A 23,073-nucleotide genomic window follows, 5' to 3' on the forward strand; every position below is an offset into this window, starting at 1 on the left:
TCACAGGGTCTTTCCACTCAAAAAAGTCCTGTGAATGGACAATCATGAGTTACGTGGAGCAATTCTCTCCTGTAGTTCTCAGCCACCTGCTTGCAAACCTCACCTCTCCAAAGTTTTATTAACTAGGAAATACAAATGACAGTTATTTACAGGTTGAAGCAAGCAAACATATACACACCAGTGAGTTAGCATCTAACTCCGAACAGGGACAGAGCTGTAGTGATCTGTCCCTTCAAAGTATCTTTCAGGGCAGCTCCAAGAGGTAGCTCCTGGGGTTCTCTGGCTTCAGTTGAGCATCTCTGGACCTTAGGAATTCAAGCATCCAAAAAGATGGAAAATTTTCCTGTGACCTTGTTTAATTTCCACCATTCAGCTTCCAAGCCCACAGGATCGGCTTCCTTGCTTGTAGCATTTCCCAGGTGCTATAGGGCCATTAACCTGCTATTTGTATTCAGATGGTTTTTGATGGCCCATCTGATTTTGATATTCTTTCTGGATGGGTGAGGCGAGGGATGATTCCCAGGTCTGAGTTCACAAGTTTTAGGCAACATTTTCAAAGTTACAAAGCAAGACTTACATATGTTCTTATAGCCTAGAATACCAACATTGCACGTGAGATTTCCAAGCATTTCAGAGAGTCAAAACACTAAACACATTCTTATAAGACATATGTATTTTGAACAAAAGTACCATATAAGTGAGATGGTCTGGTCTTCAGCGACAAGGTAGTCAGTTCCTAGCTAATGTCTGAAGCCTGGGTAAGAGCTGGCATCTGGCCTGCCAACGTCACATGGCTAATGCTGCCTCCTGCCTATTACCAGTGTCAGAAATGCCCTTGGGTTTTCTGCTCATAGATTCCAAGACCCATAAATTTCAAGGTCAGGAGACCCCATGGTGACCTTCCAACTTGAATCCCTGGGCACCCCAGAGCCAGAACCAGCAACTCCTGCCTCCAGTGTGGCCTCAGATCAGTTGTTCCTGTGGTTCTATGTCCTATGTTTGCACCTTTGGCCCTGCCAGGTCTTTGCTAACTCCCAGCTCCCAGCCATCGGGTCTTGTCCTGCCTTGGCCAGCGGGGTTGAAGATCCCCCTGCTCTCAGAAACCCCTGCCCCATGGAGGTTCCTATAGATAGGGGCTGAGTCCCCTTTTTGCCTGCAATACCATCAGGAGATCGCTCTGCTTGGAGCTCTCCCCACCAAGCAGGGTCTCCAGATGTCAGCTTTCTTGGGAGCTGCCCTAGCTCTGCCTGCAGAGCCGGGCTGGAGAGCAGAGATGCTGGGTGGGTTCTGGCTCTGGGGTGTCCAGGTGGGTACATCTGGAAGGTCAGCATTGCCCCTCCTGGCTTTGATATCTATGGGTCTGGGAATCTAGGTGCAGAATAGTCCAGAATACCTTTAACTGGTAGCTGGAGCGGGAGCTACGCTAACCACATCCTCAGCCAGGGGCATGGGGGGAGCAGTGTTAGCCACATCCTCATCCAGGGGGATGGGGGGTGGGGCATCATTAGCTATGGCCCCCAGCCAGTTTATTTAGGCAACAGAGCAGAGAGGAAATCTTCTCCCCTCCCCCAGCATTGTGGGTGCGGCTGTGACCTGACAATTTCCCAGTGGGTGTCTGCTCCTGGCTCAACTGGGATGGGAGTTTCCAGGAAGCAGGGTATGTGCCCCTGTACTTGGCAGGTCCTGCCCTCCCTTCCCCTAACCTGGTCCATATAACCCTGAGGGCTGAGGTAGAGTCTCCGCTCATGTCCCTGGATGGTTCCGACGATGCAGGTCTTGATCCTGGTCCTGCTTCCCACGGCCTTTTTTCTGTCCCCCGGCTGCCCATAGTGAAATGAGAGTTGTTTAGGGCGGGGAGCCTTAGGAGCAAACCATGCCTCTTGGATCAACCAATCATACAATCATACAATCATAGAATATGAGGGTTGGAAGGGACCTCAGGAGGTATCTAGTCCAACCCCCTACTCAAAGTAGGATCAATCCCCAACTAAATCATCCCAGCCAGGGCTTTGTCAAGCCTGACTTTAAAAATCTCCAAGGAAGGAGATTCCACCACCTCCCTAGGTAACCCATTCCAGTGCTTCAGCACCCTCCTAGTGAAAAAGTTTTTCCTAATATCCAACCTAGACCTCCCCCACTGCAACTTGAGACCATTACTCCTTGTTCTGTCATCTGGTACCACTGAGAACAGTCTAGATACATCCTCTTTGGAACTCCCCTCCAGGTAGTTGAAAGGAGCTATCAAATTTACTCCCATTCTTCTCTTCTGCAGACTAAATAATCCCAGTTCCCTCAGCCTCTCCTTGTAAATAATGTGCTCCAGCCCCCGATCGTTTTTGTTGTCCTCCGCTGGACTCTTTCCAATTTTTCCACATCCTTCTTGTAGTGTGGGGCCCAAAACTGGACACAGTACTCCAAATGAGGCCTCACCAATGCCGAATAGAGGGGAATGGCCATGTCCCTCGATCTGCTGGCAATGCCCCTACTTATACAGAACAAAATGCCATTAGCCTTCTTGGCAACAAGGGCACACTGTTGACTCATATCCAGCTTTTCATCCACTGTAACCCCTAGGTCCTTTTCTGCAGAACTGCTGCCTAGCCACTCGGTCCCTAGTCTGTAGCAGTGCATGGGATTCTTCCATCCTAAGTGCAGGACTCTGCATTTGTCCTTGTTGAACCTCATCAGATTTCTTTTGGCCCAGTCCTCTAATTTGTCTAGGTCCCTCTGTATCCTATCCCTACCCTGCACCATATTTACCACTCCTCCCAGTTTAGTGTCATTTGCAAACTTGCTTAGGGTGCAGTCCACGCCATCCTCCAGATCATTAATGAAGATATTGAACAAAACAGGCCCCAGGACCAACCCTTGTGGCACTCCGCTTGATACCGGCTGCCAACTAGCTGCCAATCACAAGCCGTTCTACAGCTACATCATAGCATGAATTATTCCTGAACCAATCATATCCTAACAAGATTTTAAAACAAGAGCCCTCCCCCTCCCTCCATCCTCCCCCAGCTGTTAAGCTTTATAAAGGGAGGATGTCATATTCAAAGAAATGTGTAACTGCATGAAGGAGTACACTAAGTACCCCCTCATTCTCCCTCGTTATTTGAAGCTGCTAACTACACGAAGCTACTTTTGCGAAGTCTAGGAATTCTTTTCCTATCATGAAATAATATAACTGCATGACAGGAATATTACCTGGTTTTATACTGGATGATGCTAAGAAAACAGCTTAAGCAAAAATTAGCTACTTTTTTCAAATTTAAAAGGAAAACCTTGTATTTTCTCCTCCCTCCCTCCCCCTTCTACCTGTTTTGAAGATAAGCGCTTTTCTTTGGCTAACAGTGAAAATAAAGATACTCCTTTTAACAAAAGATGTTTAACTTCCCTCAGAAAATACACCAACTTGCTTTAGATTTATATAAAGCAGTGACTGTCCTATCCCCAGCACTGACAATAAACGTTGAAATGAGAGAAATTATGTATCATCCGGTCCCCCCTCCTTTTTTCCCCAGAAGACAACATTGAGGAGAAAGTAGATAAAACTCCCTTCTAACTGTTTTGAAGATAAGCTAGTTTCTTAATTCTTTGGCTAACAGTGAATACAAAGATACACCTTTTACCAAAACATGTTCTACTTCTCTCAAAAAAACACTGCTTGCTTTTTAAACTTTTGCCCAAAGGAAAAATTCTGTAAAGAAATTACACAACTTTCACGGCCAGAGGCCCCTCTTCTAACATAAAGACAATGGCCAACAACTCCAGTGTTAAAAACACCAACCCTCAGAAAGACCCCAAGCCATAAAATGATTTAGCTGTAAACTTTGTAAAGTGTGAAAGTCCTATTACCAGCACTGACAATAAAGGGTCAAAAGAACCTATATTAGCAAGTTCTTACAGTGGATGACACTAAGAAAGCAGCTTATACAAAAATCAGCTCCTTTTTTCAAATAAAAAAGGAAAACCTTATATTTTATCACAATGAGATACTTCTTCTAAAATAAACACCCACTCTGGTTATCTGAAGAAACACAAGCCCTCAGTAAACCATAAAACCCAGCACTGAATGAGCTCTAACATAACAAGGTCTTTTTTTAGGAATATTTTGTACAAGTTCAGTGACACGAAAATGTTTGAGGTACACTAGCCTATCCTTTGAAAAATAGCATTTTTAAAGTACCAAAACAACAACTGAATAGAATATGAAAACTGTCACAATCAAGGGGAGTTTACAAATGTGTTTCAATAAAAAAAGAAGTTAGCATGCAGTGAGGACAATTTGAAGCAGCATGTCATAAATAAACAGATCAGGGTTAAGGTCTCTTTTCCCTGGAAAGGGTTAACAAGCTCAGTAACCTGAGAAACACCTGACCAGAGGACCAATCAAGGAACAGATTATTTTCAAATCTCTGTGGAGGGAAGCCTTTGTCTGTGTTCCCTGTTTTGCTCAGAGAACTCTTTTGAATCTAAAAGAGACCAGTCATGTCTCCAAGTTCTCCTGGAGTAGTTTCTACTAATTAATAGTGAGTATTAATTAGAAAGGCGAATTAGTCTTATGATTTGATTTCTATATTTGCAATTGTGTGTTTGCTAAAGGAAATTCTTTATTCCTGTTTGCTGTTACTTTGCTTTCACTGAGAAAGAAAGGGGGAGAGGGGATTCTCTCCAGAGATTGATAAGGTTATACCCTATGAGTGTCCAGCTTGGGCTCATAGAGATTCTGTATTTTCTTTTTGTTCTCTTAATAAATTCTTTTCTTTTCTTTGGACTTGGTTAATTCCTTCTTCTGTGGAAATTCAGGGGAAGGTGAGGGGGGAAGAGACAGTTCCTCCTGGGTTTGATTCAAGCAGTTTGAATCAGGTATCTCTCTCCTAGGAAAAGGGACGGGGGAGGAAGCAGGGGGAATGGTTTGTTTCTCCTGGGTGTAAGAACTCCATGGATTTGGGGCTCTTGGAATCCCCTAGGATTTTGGGGAAGGACTGTGTCTCAATCCACATTTCCTGATTGAGTGGTGGCAGCTTAGTAGATCTAAACTAGAATTTTAGTTTAGAGGGAAACCAAGTCAGGTCCCCACATTGGAGCCCAACAGTTCCAAGTGGGGGTGAGACCTTTGACATGGTGGCATGCGGGTCCTCACCTTGAAACCCCCCAGTTTCAAGTGAGGGTAGACTCATGACACAGCATATTTTTTTAAAAGCTCTTAACTTTTCCAGCAAAACCACAGGCTTAAAATTAAATAATATAAGCCTAAAAAGATGCCAGGTTTACTCAATTTCCATAACTAAATAATGATCATCTCTGCAACACAAAGATCTTAGTCTAACTGACTTGCCTAATAAGATCAATATCCTTCTTCTCCCCACCCCCCCAGCCGGGTAAAATTAGGTTACACTGGAATGTAAATTGTGAAGAAATAAGTTCCTGGGGGACAGAAATATTATACAAAACCCTCATGTAAAGAAGAGTTTTACAATAATAAAATAAAATGTAAAGCCATGTTATAGCTTTCTACATGGCTACGCAGGGTCTTTGAAATACAGATTTAGGGTTTTTTTTAAACTTTTGTGTAAACAAATTGCCTAGAATACAAAAAGCGCTCTACTTGTAAATTGTAAAGAGGGCTTTAAAAGTCAAGGGTGTGGTAAAGAATCTCCTCCCCCCATTCCCCAACAGTGCGCGCACACACACACACACACACACACACACACACACACAAATTAAGGGTTTTACAATAAAACAATTAAAAAGACAAAAGCCACAGCCATAGAGAACAGGGCATGGGGGTAAGAGAGCTGTCCTGAGGTTTTCGGAGAATATTGATAACTGACTGAAATCTCTTTTAGCGACACAATTTTCTAGGCAGCCATTCTCTGTGAGTGTTATGCTTGTACACAGGTGAGCGTTTGTCATTCAGAATCCCTTCCCCACTCTACAAGGTATTATCTCCCCCATCCAATGGCCTATCACAATAATATTAACAAAAACAGAGAGGAATTACATACTTGAAGATACTTTGTAGTGGTGCCTGCAAAGCAACAATTACACTTTTGTTTATTATTATCTTGTCTCGACACCTTAGAGAATTTTTGGTTATGTTTTTATAAAACACTTTTATGCAAACTGTAACCCTAGATGCTGCACAGCATTACATTATATGCACCAGTAGATGAAAGACCTGAGACATTGCTGAAAACAGAGGTGTCATGATCCCTAAAGTCCTAATGCAGAGGGTCTGCAGTGAAATGAAAAGGCACAGCTGAAGCAGAAGATGTTGTGGGTTAAGAGGGTTTCTGGAGCTACTTTGCCATGGTCCAGATGCCCCAACAGCCTATCCCTCATGCACAAGTAGCCAGGAGCCCTTGTTAGAGGAACAGGCCGTCCATATATTTCTTGTTGTTGAAAAACTATAACCTACCCTTGAGCTCCATAAAAACATGCGTCACACCGAGATTTTAAATGGACATTTTATTTACAACAAGCATCTTCATTTTATTTGTACAATATGCCCTGTTATGTTCCCAGATCACACTCTAACTTTTATCTAATGTGTATCTGTCAGTTTGATGATTTCATCTAACACTCTATCTGGTTCCGCCGCCTCTGTCACATTGTCCACCAACGCTGCTACGAAACCTAAATGTTCCTGGGTTAAACTGAGTCACTGCAGCTCATATCCCAATGTAATGATGGTATTTAAAAAACGATTCATACACAAATTATCACTAAAATATTACCACAAATTTCTTTAATTTTATAATTCACATCATCTACAGACCAGTTCACGCAGTCCAGACCTGGGACGGGATTAGAGCTGGTGCCCTCCAGAGAGGAAAGGTCCCATCTCGCATTTCCCATCACCACTGACAGCAGAAGGAAATGCATTGAGAGTGGCTGGATCCTAGTGATTTGTTTAACTAACTGCCCTGGTTGGACAGACAGCTCAGACTGCCAGTGACTGGGGCTCCCCTGCCCTGGGGAGCTCAGTGACTGGGGCTCCCCTGCGCTGGGTGACAGGGATCCGGGAGAGAAGGAAACACTCACAGGGACGGGATTCCATAAAACTCTGTGCTGATTCCAGAGGATACGAGCCAGCCAGTGAAATTAACAAGTAAAGAGGGCAGATGGCAGGGAGGGAAGGGGACTTTACCCAGACATCTGCTGGAAGAGTAATAGAACAAGACAGAAGATTTCCCATAAGTGCCTGGAATGTCTTGGGGACAACATTTTGTTTCAGAAAGTGGAAGAAAAACGGAGGAGGGGGGCATTTTAGACTTGAATCTGGCAAGCAGGGAGGAATTGGTTGTGAATCTGAAGGTGAAAGGCAATTTAGGCTAAAGCAACCCTCAAATGATAGAATTCCTGATCCTAATGAAAGGAATGAGAGCAGCAGAATCAGAACAATGGACTTAAAAAACCAGACTAACCAGATGAGAAAAGTATAGGTGAGGTCCCATGTGAAGAAAATCTCAGGGCTAAAGTAATTCAGGAGACCTGGCAGTTTCTGAAAGGGGCAATATTAAAGACACAACTACAAACTATCCCTATTGAAAGCAAAGACAGGAAGAATAGTAAGAGACCAATATGGCTCCAACAGAAACTCTTTAATGTCGTGAAAATCCATAAAGGGGAAAATTGAAAAAATTACTAAGGGGGAGTCCAAAAGACTAGGACTAGCATGTAGGACCAAAATCGGAAAGGCTAGGGCCCAAAATGAGTTTCACCTCGCAAGGACCTAGCAAGGGACAGGTGAGAGGTGGAATCTCCTTCCTTAGAGGTTTTTAAGGCCTGGCTTGTCAAAACCCTGGCTGGGATTATTTAGTTGGTGTTGATCCTTCTTTGAGCAGGGGGTTGGACTAGATACCTCCTGAGGTCTCTTCCAACCCTGATATTCTGTGATTCTATGATTCTACTGTGTCCAGTTCTGGGTGCAACACTTTAGGAGAGATGTAGAAAAACTGGAGAGTTTCCTGAGGACAGCCACAAAAATAGTTAAAGGTTTAGAAAACCTGATCTAGGAGGAAAGGTGAAAAAAAACTGGGTATGTTTAGTCTAGAGAAGAGGGGGCTAAGTGGGAACCTGAGAACAGTCTTCCAATATGTTAAGGGCTGTTCTAAAAAGTATGGGAGTCAATTGTCCCCTGACGGTAGGAAAACAAGTAATGGGCTTCATCTGCCGCAAGGAAGATTGTGGTTAGTCATTGGAAAAAACTTTCTAACCCTAAATGGAGTTAATCTCTGGAACAGGATCCCAAGGGAGGATGTGGAAACCCTGTCACTGAAGGTTTTTAAGGCCAGATTAGACACAAACCTGTCAGAGATGGTCTAAGTTGACATGGTCTTGCCTCACAAGAGGAGGATGGACCAGGTGACCTCTCGATGTCCCTTCCAGGATGATATTTCTATCATTCTACTCTATGAAATGGCTTCTGAGATGAAATCCCCTAAGCTTTGTTCCCCTCTGTTGCCCATTATCTGGAGACCAGCTAGCCAGGGGCCAGGGAGATATGAAGCATTACACTGAGAAAGCTGGTCTTGAAAGTTTTCTAAGAACCAGGAGAAGAAAGAAATTATTTAGCCCGTGGGGAGTGGAGAAATAACAAATGTGCAGAGAAAGATATAGACATTTAATAGTCTTTCTGGTGCAGGCCAGAGGTGGTGCAGCAGGGGATTGGCGGTATGTGACTACACATGGCCCCCGATTGCTACTTAGCTTATACTGACCATGCTAATATGGACTGAGCATGCTGGATAGCACTGCTGAAAGGGGCTGCCCTCATTCTGCTCCCCCACTATGGGCAGGCCTGGGTCATCTCTGCCGGTGACCCTCAATCCCGACCTGCAGACCCGCCATCCCCGTCCAGGACTCAGGCCCTCAGAGAGCTCAGTTTGTGCTCCCCAATGTCTGACTCTGAGAACTGTTTCCGTTTGTGACATGGCCGTATGGGAGAATGCACCTTTCTCTGCCAGGGGGACGGGGAGATGTCCCTGCTCAGATGTTCAGCTTGTCAGTCAGGCCTCAGGGATGACAGCCTGCTACAGATGGGAGGGTTTTACCATCCAGGCGCTGGACACTGGCGGTTCGTCAACACCACAACCCCCCGCCCCACTGCAGCCAGTTTCAGAGGCTGAATCAATTGATCCCATAGGACGGACCAGACTGGACACAGCCCCAGCTGTGCAGAGCCCAAGGTGCTGAGTGTCTGCAGATGTTGGGGGCCCGTCCCTTCTCCCTGCCATGTGGCTGGGTGTACATGGACCAAGACAGCCTAGAACCCACCTACGCACTGGGAACCTGATGCTGAGGTTTCCTGTCCCCACCCAGCTGGGGCTGTAACCCCTCTGGGCCCAGGCAGAAGGGCTGCCCCCTCCTCAGACAGGCCATGAAGATGCCGCTCCTGGGGGATGGGAATATGTCATCTGGGAATGAACAAGGGGTTCTCATGCTCTGTGGCTGCTGTCTCAGTCATATTAGGGCACCCTGAGGGAGTGGGACAGATGAGGAGAAGACCAGGGGGCTTTATGCATTTAGGGGTCATGTCTTCAAGCTCTTCTCCACAACTTCGTGGGCTCAAAACATCCAATTTACCACAAGAGAAGCCAAAATTTGCAGGTGATCCCATGACTCCTGATGCTGGGGCTTCATGAAACACACCAAGGTAATTCAGGAGAGTTCGGAGCTTGATGGAGAAATGGGGCTGGGTCCTCCGTGCAATTTTAAGCCACTTTCTGGGGCCCAGAATTATAGCATGTTCAAACGCCTGGACAGCCAGGGTCACATTTTCAAGTGGTCACCCCTGTTGTGTGAGGACGTTTGCTCTTTACTGAACTATGCCACCCATGGGGCAGGCCTAGAGGAACACGGCTCCAGCACCCTCTGTTTAGGGCCTTCCCCATCGCCCATCACCATGGTATCAGTGCTCCCCCACGTCCACCACTGGGTGGTCTACATGGTCCCCAGCCTCTGGAAGAATTGCTGCTATGGGCTCTGTGGCTGCTCTACAGGAAGTCACAGGAGGGACTCCATCCCCTTCTTATTGCTCTGGGATGCACACTGGACAGGAAGCGGGGAGCTGAGCCAAGCCAGCCGTGACTCAGCATCAGCCACACTCCCCACAAAGATGAGCTGCTGGAGCAGAGGAGATGGGTGAGCTCCAGATAAGCCTGGTTGCAGATGTGCTGGGCTCCAGGCAGACTCCAGGAGCCCCTGCTCCCAGATGTTCTGGGATGGGGTGAGAGATGCCTCGTCCCAGAGGGATTTTCTCCTGAGCTCCTTCCTTCAGAGAGAGGTTGTTCTGCAGCCACCAGCTCCCTCCCTCGTGCCCCCATGTGCCAGTGGAGTAATGCTGAGGTTTCTGAGGGCGCCTGCGTGGTCCTAGCTCCTCACGAGGGGAGAGAGTGTGTGATCTGTGGTTTCCTGCTGACTCTATAAATCCCCCAGGGCTGAGGCACGAGCACTGTCATTTTTCCAGACGGTAATGATGCTGATCCTGATCCTGCTGCCCGTGGCTTTTCTCCTGCCCCCTGGGGCTGGGGCTGGTGAGTGTTGGAGGTCAAGGATCCTGGGGAGTGGAGCCAGGAACTCTCTTGGCTGTTTGCAAATTCAGGAACCTCCCCAGAGTAAGATGCATCTCCTAGGGTGATTGCTGGCTCCCAGGACCTGGTTAGGGAAGAGTTTGGAGGTGGGGATGAAGGAGTCAGGTGGTGGAGCTAGTGCTGAGATAAAGCCCCCAAGAGATACACAGAGAGCTTGAGAGCAGGAGAGAGACACAGGTATCTTTAGTAGGTGCTAGGAGCCAAGACTCCTGGGTTCTACTCCCCACTTGGGAGTAGGGTCTAGTGATTAGAGTGGAGGTCGGGGTGAGGCAGTCAGGACTCCTGGGTTCTAGCTCTTTCTTCCTTTGTGTGTGATGTCATTTTAAATTGAAGCCCTTTAGGGAAGGGACTGACTTTCCCGGAGGGTCTGTGCAGCACCCGGCACAAAGGGGCTATCATCTGGGTTGGTGGCACCATATGCGAACAATAGTGACACACTGTCAAAACAGCCTCGTTCATATGGACCCCAAACTAGTATCTATGAGTCGTGTGTTAAAACATTCAGGTGTGAGCTGCACACAGACTTGTGTTGCTTCAATTAACCTGATTTTAAACTACATCTGTAGTTCAACTGGTTCAGCTCTGCCTGTGGCTGCCCTGATATTGATTTAAACCTGGCAAAAACGTCGGAAGCTTCCCAGGGGCCAGTTAACCACAGAGAGCCAGCCTGCAACCCATACAAGTGCCTCAAGATGTGCATTGGCACAGGGTTAAAAACAAACCATGCAGTCTGGCAATTCCTAATTCCTACGTCCCTCTGATGGTTAGAGACCTTCTCACTTCCACCTCCATCTATCTCTGCCCCCTTTTATCCCCTTTTGTTCTTCTACCTACATTGTCCTTCAGCTTCACCAGCTCTTTCCCCCGTTCTGTCCCCTCCACCCTGATGTCTTTACTCCGATTGTCTAGCTTTGACTACATCCACCTGGGCGGAGACGTTTCAGAGTTGGTCGGAAAAGTTTTTCCCTGGGAAATTTTGACTTTTTGTTGAACCCCCCGCCCAGTAATTTGTTTTTCTAGTAAATTTTTATTAATTTTTAAAAGATACATAGAGAGTGAGAAAACAAGCAGAAAAATATACATAAACTTCTCATAATGCATAAACACCTCATAAGATATTAAGTACTTGCTACCTCACCTTAGCTAGGCTTGAAACATTTTGTTATCTGTAGTATGAATGGTCAGAATATCAATCCCTTATGTAGTCCACAATTTACAAACAAAATATGCATTATAAAAATCCAGCTAGTTAAAAGAAAAATTATTAAAGTAAGATAAAGGCTAGAAGCAAAATTCAAATGAGAGGGATAGATACAGGGAGTGGAAGTGGGTAGGGAAGCGGGGGGATGAGGTGGGCCCATGCATTGGACAGGATGATCAGATACTTCCAGGAGAGCATCTCATACCTCTAACAACTGTGCTTGGGAAGTTCTGTAACAGTCAATAGCTCTTTCCATGGTAGCCAAGCTTGGGATGTCTACGCTCTGATCTTCCATTGCTGGTTGCTTTTGGGATTTCCATTTTGGTGGTACATGTTTAATATTATTTGATAGGAGAGAAAAAAACCCACTGTCCCCTTCAGTTCCGCCCAAAGCCCACCGATTTATGAGCATATGGGTTAAGTCAGCACCTGCTGAGTCACAGCTGACTAAGCCGCACCTGCATTGAACATTGAAGAGGGGTCCAATGCCTCCTCCATACGATTCCTGTGGAATTAATCTTAAATGTAGCTCCAAGGAGCGGTTCAGAGCACTGGCTATGATTTGTTTCTATTTGGTTAGCAGAAAATAATTGGCCTAGTTTCTCCTCCCAATGCTTTTTTAGGGGATCAGTGTTTAGTTCAAATTTGCTGCCCAGGTGTGCATAACGTTACCACAGAGCCTGGCAATTTGGGTAACGTTTGCAGAAACGAAAGCAGTAATGGCTGAAGGAGAGCGAAGGCAGCAGGGTTAAACAGATGGGGGGCAGCACGTTCCCCTTGCATACCTCGCCACTCCATCTTAGTCTGTAGTGTGACCAAAATTAAAATTGTTTTAGTGACTAAAAAGTTACAAATTTTCAGCTGAAAAGTGCCAAAAACTGGGGGGAAATAATCAGTTTTCCAAGAAAAATGCCAAAATGTTTGAGGCGAGGAGACGCCTTCTGGGAAACTTTTCATTGTCTAGAAAATTCGATTTTCTGTTCAAAAACAGCTTGGAGGGGCAGCTTTGGAGCAGCCCTGGCTTGTCACTGGGGGTCGTGGGAGAAGGTTAAACATCAGCAGGGGACGTGTCAGTGGCGTTCTGGGTGAGACTGACCCCCAACACTGTTAACTCCCGGCAGTGCGATTACTGACCCACTCCTGGTGCATTTGGCACTGATTCTCCACCCAGTGATGTCAGAGCTTTAGATTTACCTGTCGGCCCCGTGGGGTGTCCAGTCTGGGGCAGAGCTGAGGAGGGGGCAGGGTTCCAGGCACAGGGCTCCCCCAGGGAGAGAATCACAGGGGTGGGTTGAGACTGTGGGGACTCCCCTTTGGGATGGAGAGCTCGGTCCCAGCCTGGGCCGGGGAGATGATGGGGCTCTTTGTATGAACCTGGTTTCCCCACAGGCAGGGCCGGCTCTACCATTTTTTGCCACTACAAGCAAAAAAGAAAAAAGCCGCTGGATTGCTGCGCGAACTGCAGAAGCAAAAATAAATAAATAAATAAATTTTAAAAAAGCAAAGCCCTTACTGTGCTGCCCCAAGAATGCAGGGAATGCCGCCCCTTAGCATGTGCCGCCCCAGGCAGGGCTTCCTCCGCTGGTGCCTGGGGCCGGCCCTGCCCCCAGGTGAGATCACTGGGCAACAGAAAGCCCAGCCCCACTCCAGACCCTGCACGGCCTATCTGGGTATACAACGTGCAGGGTTCCTGGTGTCGGAGAACTTCGTGCTGACGGCTGCTCACTGCAATGGAGAGTAAGCGCCTCTGTGCTGGGGATGTCGGGGCAGGTCGGGGTTAGCAGGTGATGGGGGAGCCGGGAGCTCTGGCGCCTTCATAGGTTGCAGAGAAGGAGCAGCTAGCAGGACAAGCTGGGAGAGCAGAGCCCAGGGATATGATCTGCTGAGGGGGCGTCAGCGCGTCCCTAGGGGCCTCTGCAAACCATGGTCCAGATCCAACGCTGGGGAAATCAGTGGAGCTACGGCCATTGACACCAGCTGGGGTCTGGCCCATTGATCCCAATGGGGTTAGGGCCAGTGACACCAGCTGGGGTCTGGCCCATTGCCGACATGGCGAATGGAGGGGCTCAGAGCCCCAGGACAGCTCTGCAGGGCTCTGAGCTGGGGGAGCTGGCATGGGCCCCTGTCTGGATCCAGCTGGGAGGGGTCACCTGGCTGAGGGGAGCTGAGACCCAGGGGTCGAGGGAAATGAAGGAATCTGAGATCACTGCCTGAGCAAACCAGGCTGATTTCCCCCACTCCAGACATCGCTGCTCTCAGGCAGTGCCCAACCCAGGAGCAGCAAGGCAGCGAGCCAGGGAGAGTTAGGATCCATGTTCAATTCCAACTGCATCAGCTCCCCGGCAATCCCAACCCAGGCCCTTAGGCTGCGTCTTCGCTAGGGAAACAGCTGGTTTATTTCCCCCGGGGTAACGGACACAAGCCAAACCCTGGGGCAGACCTGGCAGTTTGTAGCTCTCCCCCATGTCAGCCGATCGAGTGACCATTTATGGGAGATCCTCGTCCTTACCTGACCTGCTAACTCCTGTTAAAACTGCAGCCTGCCCTGTCCTAACTGGGCCTTTTCCACGTTATTTCCCCTGGGGTAGCCACCACCTGTTCCAAAGACCCCTGTTCCCAGCGCCCACAAGGACAGCGGGAGTTTGTTCATGGGAAGGGAAATTAGGAAATTATGCACTGAACTGATTTCAGCTGAAATGACAGCTCTGAGCGCCTCCTTTTAACTTTCCCTGCCCTGCCCTGACCTGCTCTGCCCTGCTGCGCGGCCTGGTGTATTTTGCTCATGACTCCTTAGCCAGCAATGAATAAAAACGAAGTTTCAAAACAGTGTGCCTTCCTGGGAAGGGGCCTCGGACTCCCAGCTAACTTGTACATAGCAGGTGTAACCAGGGTTTGGGCCCCGTGGGGAATTCACCCCCTGGGTTTGAGTAATTCATGCTGGATCTGCTAGAAAGACAAGGAAAATCACAAGTGTAAAAGCAAATCACTGTGTGTGTTGTCAGCTCGCCTGACTCTGGTATCCCACCCCTGACACCTAGGCCAGCTCCCAGCTAACAGGAGTGCACTTTAGGCCACCTGAGGAGAACTCGGTACCAGGGTATTCTTAGTTCCTTTGTACGTCATTCCTCTTCCACTCTGCACCTGTCTGGGGACAGAGGGGTCACAAACAGCAGGCAGGCCAGGCCCTCCATCAGGCATCTCAGCCCAGATGTCAAGGCCTGATCCCAAAGAGTCTCTGTGTGTTTCCCCGCATCCCTCACCACCCAACTGACTCTAATCATGGGCTATTCAGGCAGGGGGCAAATTCCATTACTGTTTGCACCAGCTCCCCTGTAAAGAAAATACATGTCAAACCAAGCCCAGTGCAGCAGGGATCCATGGACCAGACACAACTTTGATGCTCTGGGAAGAGACATCTCAGACTGGAACACGGCACCGTCTGCCGATGCCTGTTAGTGTCACCTCATTGTTCCCCTGGTTCTTCCCCGTCAGCCTGTCTGTAGTTACTTGTTTTCTCTTGTCCGATACCTAGACTGTGAGCAACTGGGGACAGGGGCCATCGCTGTGTTTTGTGTTTGTACAGCACCTGGCACGGTGGGGTCCTGGGCCATAGCTGGGAGTCCACCTAGGTGCTACTGTGATACACCTAATGAGTCATGTGCAGCGGCAATGGGATCCTTTGCCATGACTGGGTCTTCTAGGCACTTCCATAATACACCTAATAAACACTGTACAGCACCCAGCACAACAAAGCTCTGGTCATCTGAGAGCCTGGACGTGCTCCATGGCTCAGGTTGGACACCAGGAACCAGAGTCACCCAAGGGTCCCAGCTCCAGCTGCCATCAGACCTGCGGGTGTCACAGCGCCGGGCAGAGCGGTCAGTGCTTACAGAGCCAGGGCAGGTGCAGGGAGCAGGCTGACGCTTGCTGGGCTGGGCCCAGTCACACCCCAGCGGTGAGAATCCAGCCGACGCCGTGTTCTCCCTCCCAGCCCCAGGGACGCGGCCACCTCCCCTGGTCCGGGGCTGTGTCCCAGAGAACTGGGGCTCCACAAAGGATCTAGGTGGGGGCTTAGAGTGAAGAAGCAAGACCGTGAGCTCCCCACGCACTGCTGGGGCAAAACTGGCCACGACCTGGGCTGTAAAAACAGGGAAGGGATTTTGCCTCCCTAGGCAGCATTGGTGAGAGTAAGAGCAGCCCTGGGATGGGGGACAGGCTGGTTTGGGGGAGTGGGAATGGACTTGGGGTCTTTCCCCTGTAGGGGGTGCCAGCTATGATACAGCCTCATGGCAGGGGACTGGCTGGTTCTAGGGGTACAGAATGTTATGTGGGGCCTTTCCCCTCTTGGACATATCTGTGCTGCTGTCACAGTTCCAGGCACCTGTAGCTACCAGCAGGGTCCAGACAGCAGGTCGGTCCAGCACTGGTAGGGAGAAATGACGGATGTACAGGGATGTGAACCAATCTAGAAGGGATCTCCAGGTGGCTATGTGGGCATGGGTAGATCTAGAAACACAGCACCAACTGAAGTGAATTTAAATGGACTTAGTTGGGTATTCATGCATGTATATTGATTTTGAATGGATTCAGAGAGGTTCTGGAATTGTTTTTGATCAGGGGTGGGCAAAGTGTTTGGCTCAAGGGCCATCTGGATATGGAAATTGTATGGTGGGCAATGAATGCTCATGAAATTGGTGGTTGGGCTGCAGGTGGGCGTGAGGGCTCCTGCTGGGGATGCGGGATCTGGGATGAGGCTGGGGATGAGGAGTTAGGGGTGCAGGAGGGTGCTCCGGGCTGGGACTGAGGGGTTTGGAGGGCAGGAGGGGGATCAGGGCTGGGGCAAGGGGGTTGGAGCATGGGAGGGGGTCGGGGGGCAGGCTCCTGATGGTGCTTACCTCAAACAGATCCCAGAAACAGAGGCATGTCCCTGTTCCGGCTCCTATGCGGAGGCATAGCAAGGTGAATCTGCGCACTGCCCTGTGTGCAGGCATTGCCCCTGCAGCTCCTATTGGCTGTGGTTGCTGGCCAACGGGAACTGCAGGGGCGGCGCTTGGGGTGAGGGCAGTATGTGGAGACCCTTGGCAGCCCCTATGAGTAGGACCAGAGTGGGGTCAGGACCCTGCTCCCAGGAGCTGTGCAGAGTGGGGCAAGACCCTGATCCCACTCCCCGACTGGAGCACCAGGGCGGGACAAGCCCCAGACCCCGCTCTTCGGTGGCAGTTCGAGGGCCAGATTAAAATTTCTGGAGGGCCAGATGTGGCCCCTGGGCCGTAGTTTGCCCACCTCTGTTCGACAGTGACACTGATATGTGGATGGGCCGATCGCACACCTCATTCATCAGACATAGCAATTCCAATAGGGTGATCCAGAGCCAAACAATGGAAGGGCTGAGATTGGATCGACCAATAGCCAGATACTAAAGGACGGAAACAGAGTTAACGCCAGTCAACGTGGCTTCATGGAGAACAGTCCATGCTCAATGACCATTCTGTCATTTCTGAGCAACCTAAAAAGTCTGGTTCATTAAGGTGACCGTGCTATTGTGATATATACGTGGATTCCCATAGGGAGTTTGCCCAGCTACCACACAACATTCATATTGAGAAATTAGCTCTCTAAACACTCACCATGGCTCCAAAATGGGCTAACTGATTCTCCTCAAAATATGATCCTCAATGGGGAATCAGCATCCACTGGGGTGTTGCTGGTGGCCTCCAGGCTCTGTTCTGGGCCTGAGGTTATTGAGTATCTATATCAATGATCTGGAAGTTCATGTAAATTGTTGCTGGCAAAGTCTGCAGAGAACACAAGGATAGGTGGGGTGGAGGACGTCTCCAAACTACAGAGCTACCTGGGTCACCTGGTGAGTTTGGCGCAATGAATCCAGCCCAATGCAAGGTCAAAAATTGAGGGAGAAGGGATGTTATTCATGCTGGCAGGATGGGAGCTGTGTCCTGGAGAGCAGGGGCTCTGAAAGGGAGCATGGTGGAACCCATCCAAACAGGAGATTTCGGTGGAATGCTGGAGCTAAGCAGGCAGATACCATCCTTGGGTGCATAAACCAGGGGATATTCAGTAGCAGCAAGGAGATGGGGTCACCTCTGGATTTGTCCCTTGTGGGACCATGAATGGAGATTTTGTCCAGCTCTAATGTCCACACCTTTAGCAGGACTTTGGCAAATTGAAAAGTGCTAAAAGACCAAGCTGGCTGGAGAGCTTCAAGGAGAGTGATCTCCTGAGGGTTTTGGAGGCGAAGAGGGGCGGGGGTTTTGAGAGCAGGGTCTCTTCAGCCCCTCTGGCCAAAGCATGACAAGACCCAGTGGCCAGGAGCTGGAGTCAGAAAAGATCTGGCTGAGACTAATATGCAAACATTAAACATGGAGCCATGGGAACAACTGACCCAGGGCCGGCTCTGGCTTTTTTGCTCCCCCAAGCAAAAAAAAAAAAAAAAGGGGGGGGGGCGCAGAGCGGCAAAGCAGGAGGGGAAAAAAACAAAACAAAACAAAAAAACCTGTGGCGTGGACGGAGCAGCAAAGTTGCAGGGGACACCTGCAGCGCGGCTGGAGCGGCAAAGAAAACAAAACAAAAAAACTTGTGGTGCAGCTTGAGCGGCAAAGCAGGAGGGGAAAAAACAACCAAACAAAAAACCCTGCGGGATGGCCGGAGCAGCGATGAGGAGGGACCTGCAGCATAGCCGGAGCGGCAAAGCAGGGAAAGAAAACAAAACAAAACAAAAAAACCTGGGGCATGTCCGGAGCAGCAAATCAGGGGGGAAAAAAAACAAAAAACCCGCCACAGCCGGAGCGGCAAAGCAGGAGGAAAAAAACAACAACAAAAAGCCCTGCTGGGCAGCCAGAGCCAGGGTGCAGGGGGACTCCCTGTGCTGCTGACATGCAGCGGAGTGCGCACCCAGTCTAGCGGGGAGGGAGCGGGGGAGAGAGAGAGCAGGGGGGCGGCCAGGGCTTCAGCGGGGCGCTTGTCCCACGGTCCCGACCTCTGCGCCGCCTGCTGGGAGGGCTCCGCGCCGCTCCAGTCGGCGGAGAGGGAAGAGCAGGGGCTGACCTGCCCAGTCTGCTGCAGGGCGCGCCCCTCCTCCGCACTGCCGCCCCCTACAGGGTGGCCAGAGCGGCAAACCAAAAAAAAAACCCCAAAACCCAGCCGTACTGCCCTAGGATTGGGCGAAATGCCGCCCCATAGAATATGCCGCCCCAAGCACCAGCTTGCTCCGCTGGAGGCAGGAGCCGGCCCTGGAGGCAGGAGTTGCTGGGTGGGTTCTAGCTCTGGGGTGTCCACCAGGGGATCAAGTTGGAAGGTCACAATGGTCCCTCCTGCCCTTAAAATCTATAGGTCTGGGTATCTAGGTGCAGAGAAGCACAGGGGTGTTTCTTACACCTGTAGTAGGGGGGAGCAGGGTTAACCACATCCGCTGCCAGGCTGGGTGGGCACCAGAGCAGGGAGGAACCCCCCCTCATGCTGATGTGAGCACAGCTGTGGCTGGAGGCTTCTCCAGTCGGTGTCTCCACCCTTGGGCCATCTGCAGTGGGAGTTTCTGGGCAGCAGGGTTCACGTCCCTGTGGTTGCCAGGCCCTGCCCTCCCCTCCCCACCTCTGGTCCTTATAACCCCCAGGGGGGCTCAGGCAGAGGCTCTGTGCCCATCGCTGGATGTCTCTGACAATGCAGCTCTTGTTCTTCGTCCCTCTTCCCGTGGCCTTTCGCCTTCCCCCTGGGTCTCAGGCTGGTGACTTGGGTTGCGGGGATCAAGGCCTGTGGGGAGCGTGACGCTCACCCGATATGGGGAGCCGTGGACAGCTTTCGGGGTCTCCCCCTTGCTTCTGCTGGGGCCAGGCACCTGTATCAAACCCTGTATCCTCTCCTGAGTGTGGCTGGGGCTTTCACAACAGCACAAGGAGTTGGGTGGCCCAGCCTCCACAGGCTTCTTTGGGACCCCACTGCCAATCTGTGTCCCAGATAGGAAGATGGGCCATGGGGCTGGGCCACTGTGCTGGGACCCAAGAAATCTGGGACCAGTTCCCAGATCTGCCCAGGATCAGTGTGGACAGGGGTTTGTATGGTTTGAGGATGGTCACCGAAATCCCTTAGGCAGGTTTACAAACAATCTCCCTGGGCCTCAGTTTCCCTATCTGTACAAAGTGAAGAATAATTCAGCTTGTGTCAGGACTTTGCCCCCACCCGCCAAAGCTGTTAACACCAGGCAGTGCGATTACTGACCCCCTCCTGGTGTGTTTGGCACCGATTCTCCACACAGCGAGGTCAGAGCTTTAGATTGACCCTCTGGCCCCATGGGGTGTCCAGTCTGGGGGAGAGCTGAGCAGGGGGCAGAGTTCCAGGCACAGGGATCCCCCAGGGAGAGCATCAGCGGGGGTGGGAGGAGGTTGTAGAGACTCCCCTTAGGGATGGGGAGCTCGGTCCCAGCCCGGCCCAGAGAGATGATGTGGCTCTTTCTATGAACCTGGTCTCTCCCCAGGTGAGATCATTGGGGGCTGGGAAGCCAAGCCCCATTCCAGACCCTACATGGCCTGTCTGCAAATACAATGCAAAGAGAAGATGCATATGTGCGGAGGGCTCCTGGTGTCGAAGAACTTCGTGCTGACGGCCGCTCACTGCAATGGAGAGTAAGCGCCTCTGTGCTGGGGATGTCGGGGCAGGTCGGGGTTAGCGGGCGATGGGGGAGCTGGGAGCTCTGGCGCCATCATAGGTTGCAGGGAAGGAGCAGTTAGTGCGACAGGCTGGGAGAGCAGAGCCCAGGGGTCTGAGCTGGTCAGGGGGTGTCAGTGTGTCTCTAGGGGCCTCTGCAAACCATGGCCCAGATCCAACGCTGGGTAAGTCAGTGGAACTACAGCCACTGACACCGGCTGGGTTCTGGCCCATTGCCCAGATCGGGGCAGGGAGGGAGTCAGAGCTCCAGGACGGCTCTGCAGGGCTCTGGGCTGGCAGGAGCTGGCATAGACCCCGGTCTGGATCTAGCCGGGGGTGGGGAGGAGCTGAGACCCAGGGGGCAGGAGGACTGCAGGGCGTGAAGAAGCTCAGAGGGACAACACGAGGGGCTGGTAGAGACACAGGCTGGGACCCCAAAATCACTGGGCAGGGTCTTTGTGCTGCAGCCAGAGCCTCCTAGAGGGGAAAAGTCCCCTGTGCTATTTCCCAGCCCTGAAGCCGAAAGCTGAGTCTGAGATCTCGGCCTGAGATCCTGGCTGCCCTGTCCTCCCCCTATCACTGTTCATGAGTGGGACCCACATGTGCCCCTCCCCCTCCTCACGTACGCTCCTGCCCCTGACGCCCCATGTATTGCTCTTGGCTTTTACAGTGAGATCACTGTCACGCTGGGAGCCCATAACATTAGAGAATGGGAACAGAGCCAACAGAAAATTTCTGTGCACCACCGGATCCCCCACCGGCAGTACAACGAGACCATCTGGAACAATGACATCATGCTGCTGCAGTTAAGACCCCCATCCCATGACCCCACCCCCAGTTACCTCAGACAACTCCTTGTACCGCCCCTATCCCATCCCCCGATCCCCAGTGACCGCTCAGTTATGGGTCTGAATGTTTCTGGTTATTGGGGTGTGTGTCTGTGTCCTTGAGTGTGACCCTCACATTGATCTTCGTCGTTCTTGTGTCTCAGCTGGCAGAGAGAGCGAAGCTGATCAGATGGGTGGGTACCATCGCTCTGCCCCGCGCCGGCAAGAGAGTAAAGCCAGGGACTATGTGCAGCATTGCTGGCTGGGGCTGCACTAGCACAGAGAGTGAATCAACCTCGGCCAGGCTCCAGAAGGTGAACGTGGTGGTGATGCCGGATGCTGCATGTTCGAGGAAGCCTAACGGGTATTATCGCAGCTATAACTCCTCCACCATGATGTGTGTGGGGGATCCAAAGACGGGCAAAGACTCTTGGAAGGTAAATCTCCTCCTGGCTTCAAGCATCTTTGATAAATTGTTATTATTAATGAGGCTGTTGGTTTTGCAATCAGGCCTACGAGTGGCGGTCAGCGATCAGGCCCCACTGTGTTTGGTGCTGTACAAATGAATGGGAAAATATCTGGTTTTCTCCCAGGGGAGGCAGAGACCAGCTCCAGGGGTGCGGGTAGAGGTGTGGGGACTGATACCAGCTGGGCCTTAGGGGAGCCGAGCAGAGTGGACATAGGTGGGTGGACATAGGTGGGTATCACTGAGCTGTGCATCAGGGGGAAATGACTCCCTGAGCTGTTCTCCATCTGTGGTTTGTTTTATTTCACAGGGCGATTCTGAAGGCCCCCTGGTGTGTGGGAAAACAGCCCAGGGCGTCGTCTCCTGGGGGCCTCCCACCCCTCCTGGGGTGTACACGAGAGTCTCCACCTTCATCCCCTGGATACGGGCGACGATGAGGAGGCTGCAGCCCTGAGCCAAGCCAGGAATAGCTGCGGGGGCTGGAGCTGCGTCACTTCTGTCCTTTGGTGATGCCCAGATGTAGGGCCTGCTTTGAAGATTATCTGAGCCCTCCCCCCCTCTCCAGAATATCCCCCCACCACCATCGCTCCACTCGGGCAGTGCCCAGCCCATGAAGATCAAGGCAGTGGGACTAGGGGAGTTAGGAACCACGTTCAAGACCAGCTCCTACCCGGAGTTAGGCTGCTTCTTCTCTAGGGAAACAGCTGGTTTATTTTCCTGGGGGTAATGGACACAAGCCAAACCCTGGGGCAGACCCAGCGGTTTGTAGCTCCCTGCCATGTCAGCCGGTCGAGTGACCATTTATTGGGGGATCTTCATTGGTACCTGACCTGCTAAAGCCTGTGAAAAGTGCAGCCTGCCCTGGCCTCACAGGACCTATCCCATGGGTTAGTTCATCGGGCTGGCCACCACCCCTTCCAAACACACCTGTTCCCAGCGCCAGTGAGGCCAGTGAGACCGGAACGCAGAGAAGGCTGCACTGAACTGACTGCATTTCAATGCCCGGCGCTGATCCCCGGTGCTGATCGCCTCCTTCCCACCTTCCCTGCCCCACCCTGCCGCGCGGCCTGTTGCATTTTGTTCCCTGCTCCGTTGCCAGCAATGAATAAAAATGAAGTTATAAAAAATAGTGTTTCAGGTACTGAGCGATCAACTCGAGCTGTGAAATCCAGAGCAGCTGCTGCATCTGCCAGGGCCAGGTGGGAATTAACCCCACAGGGGAAGGCTGGGCTTGTGGTTAATGTGCTAAGCTTGGGCCTAGGACACATCACATTTTTGACACTGAGTACACGTCCCCACCCCTTTTCTCCACTTGATCCTTCCTGA

General features: G+C 50.7%; 1 protein-coding gene across 1 annotated transcript; it reads left to right on the plus strand.

The window, feature by feature from the left end:
• Positions 1–10,480: 10,480 nt before the first annotated feature.
• LOC120380385 (granzyme H-like) lies at positions 10,481–22,839 on the plus strand. Its single transcript, XM_039498093.1, has 5 exons — positions 10,481–10,541; positions 20,285–20,432; positions 21,125–21,264; positions 21,450–21,718; positions 22,058–22,839. The coding sequence occupies exons 1-5, from the start codon at positions 10,481–10,483 to the stop codon at positions 22,199–22,201; spliced, it is 762 nt and encodes a 253-aa protein (XP_039354027.1). The 3' UTR covers positions 22,202–22,839.
• The last annotated feature ends 234 nt before the right edge of the window (positions 22,840–23,073 follow it).

This window comes from Mauremys reevesii, linkage group 13 (assembly GCF_016161935.1).
Source record: "Mauremys reevesii isolate NIE-2019 linkage group 13, ASM1616193v1, whole genome shotgun sequence".
NCBI lineage: Eukaryota > Metazoa > Chordata > Testudines > Geoemydidae > Mauremys > Mauremys reevesii.

Excerpts from the sequence above, each read along its gene's own strand:
- LOC120380385 (XM_039498093.1), top strand. The coding sequence starts at position 10,481 with ATGATGCTGATCCTGATCCTGCTGCCCGTGGCTTTTCTCCTGCCCCCT. Across the intron at positions 10,542-20,284 it reads GCCCCCTGGGGCTGGGGCTG|GTGAGATCATTGGGGGCTGG; the intron begins GTGAGTGTTGGA and ends GTCTCTCCCCAG. Across the intron at positions 21,265-21,449 it reads CATCATGCTGCTGCAGTTAA|CAGAGAGAGCGAAGCTGATC; the intron begins GACCCCCATCCC and ends TGTCTCAGCTGG.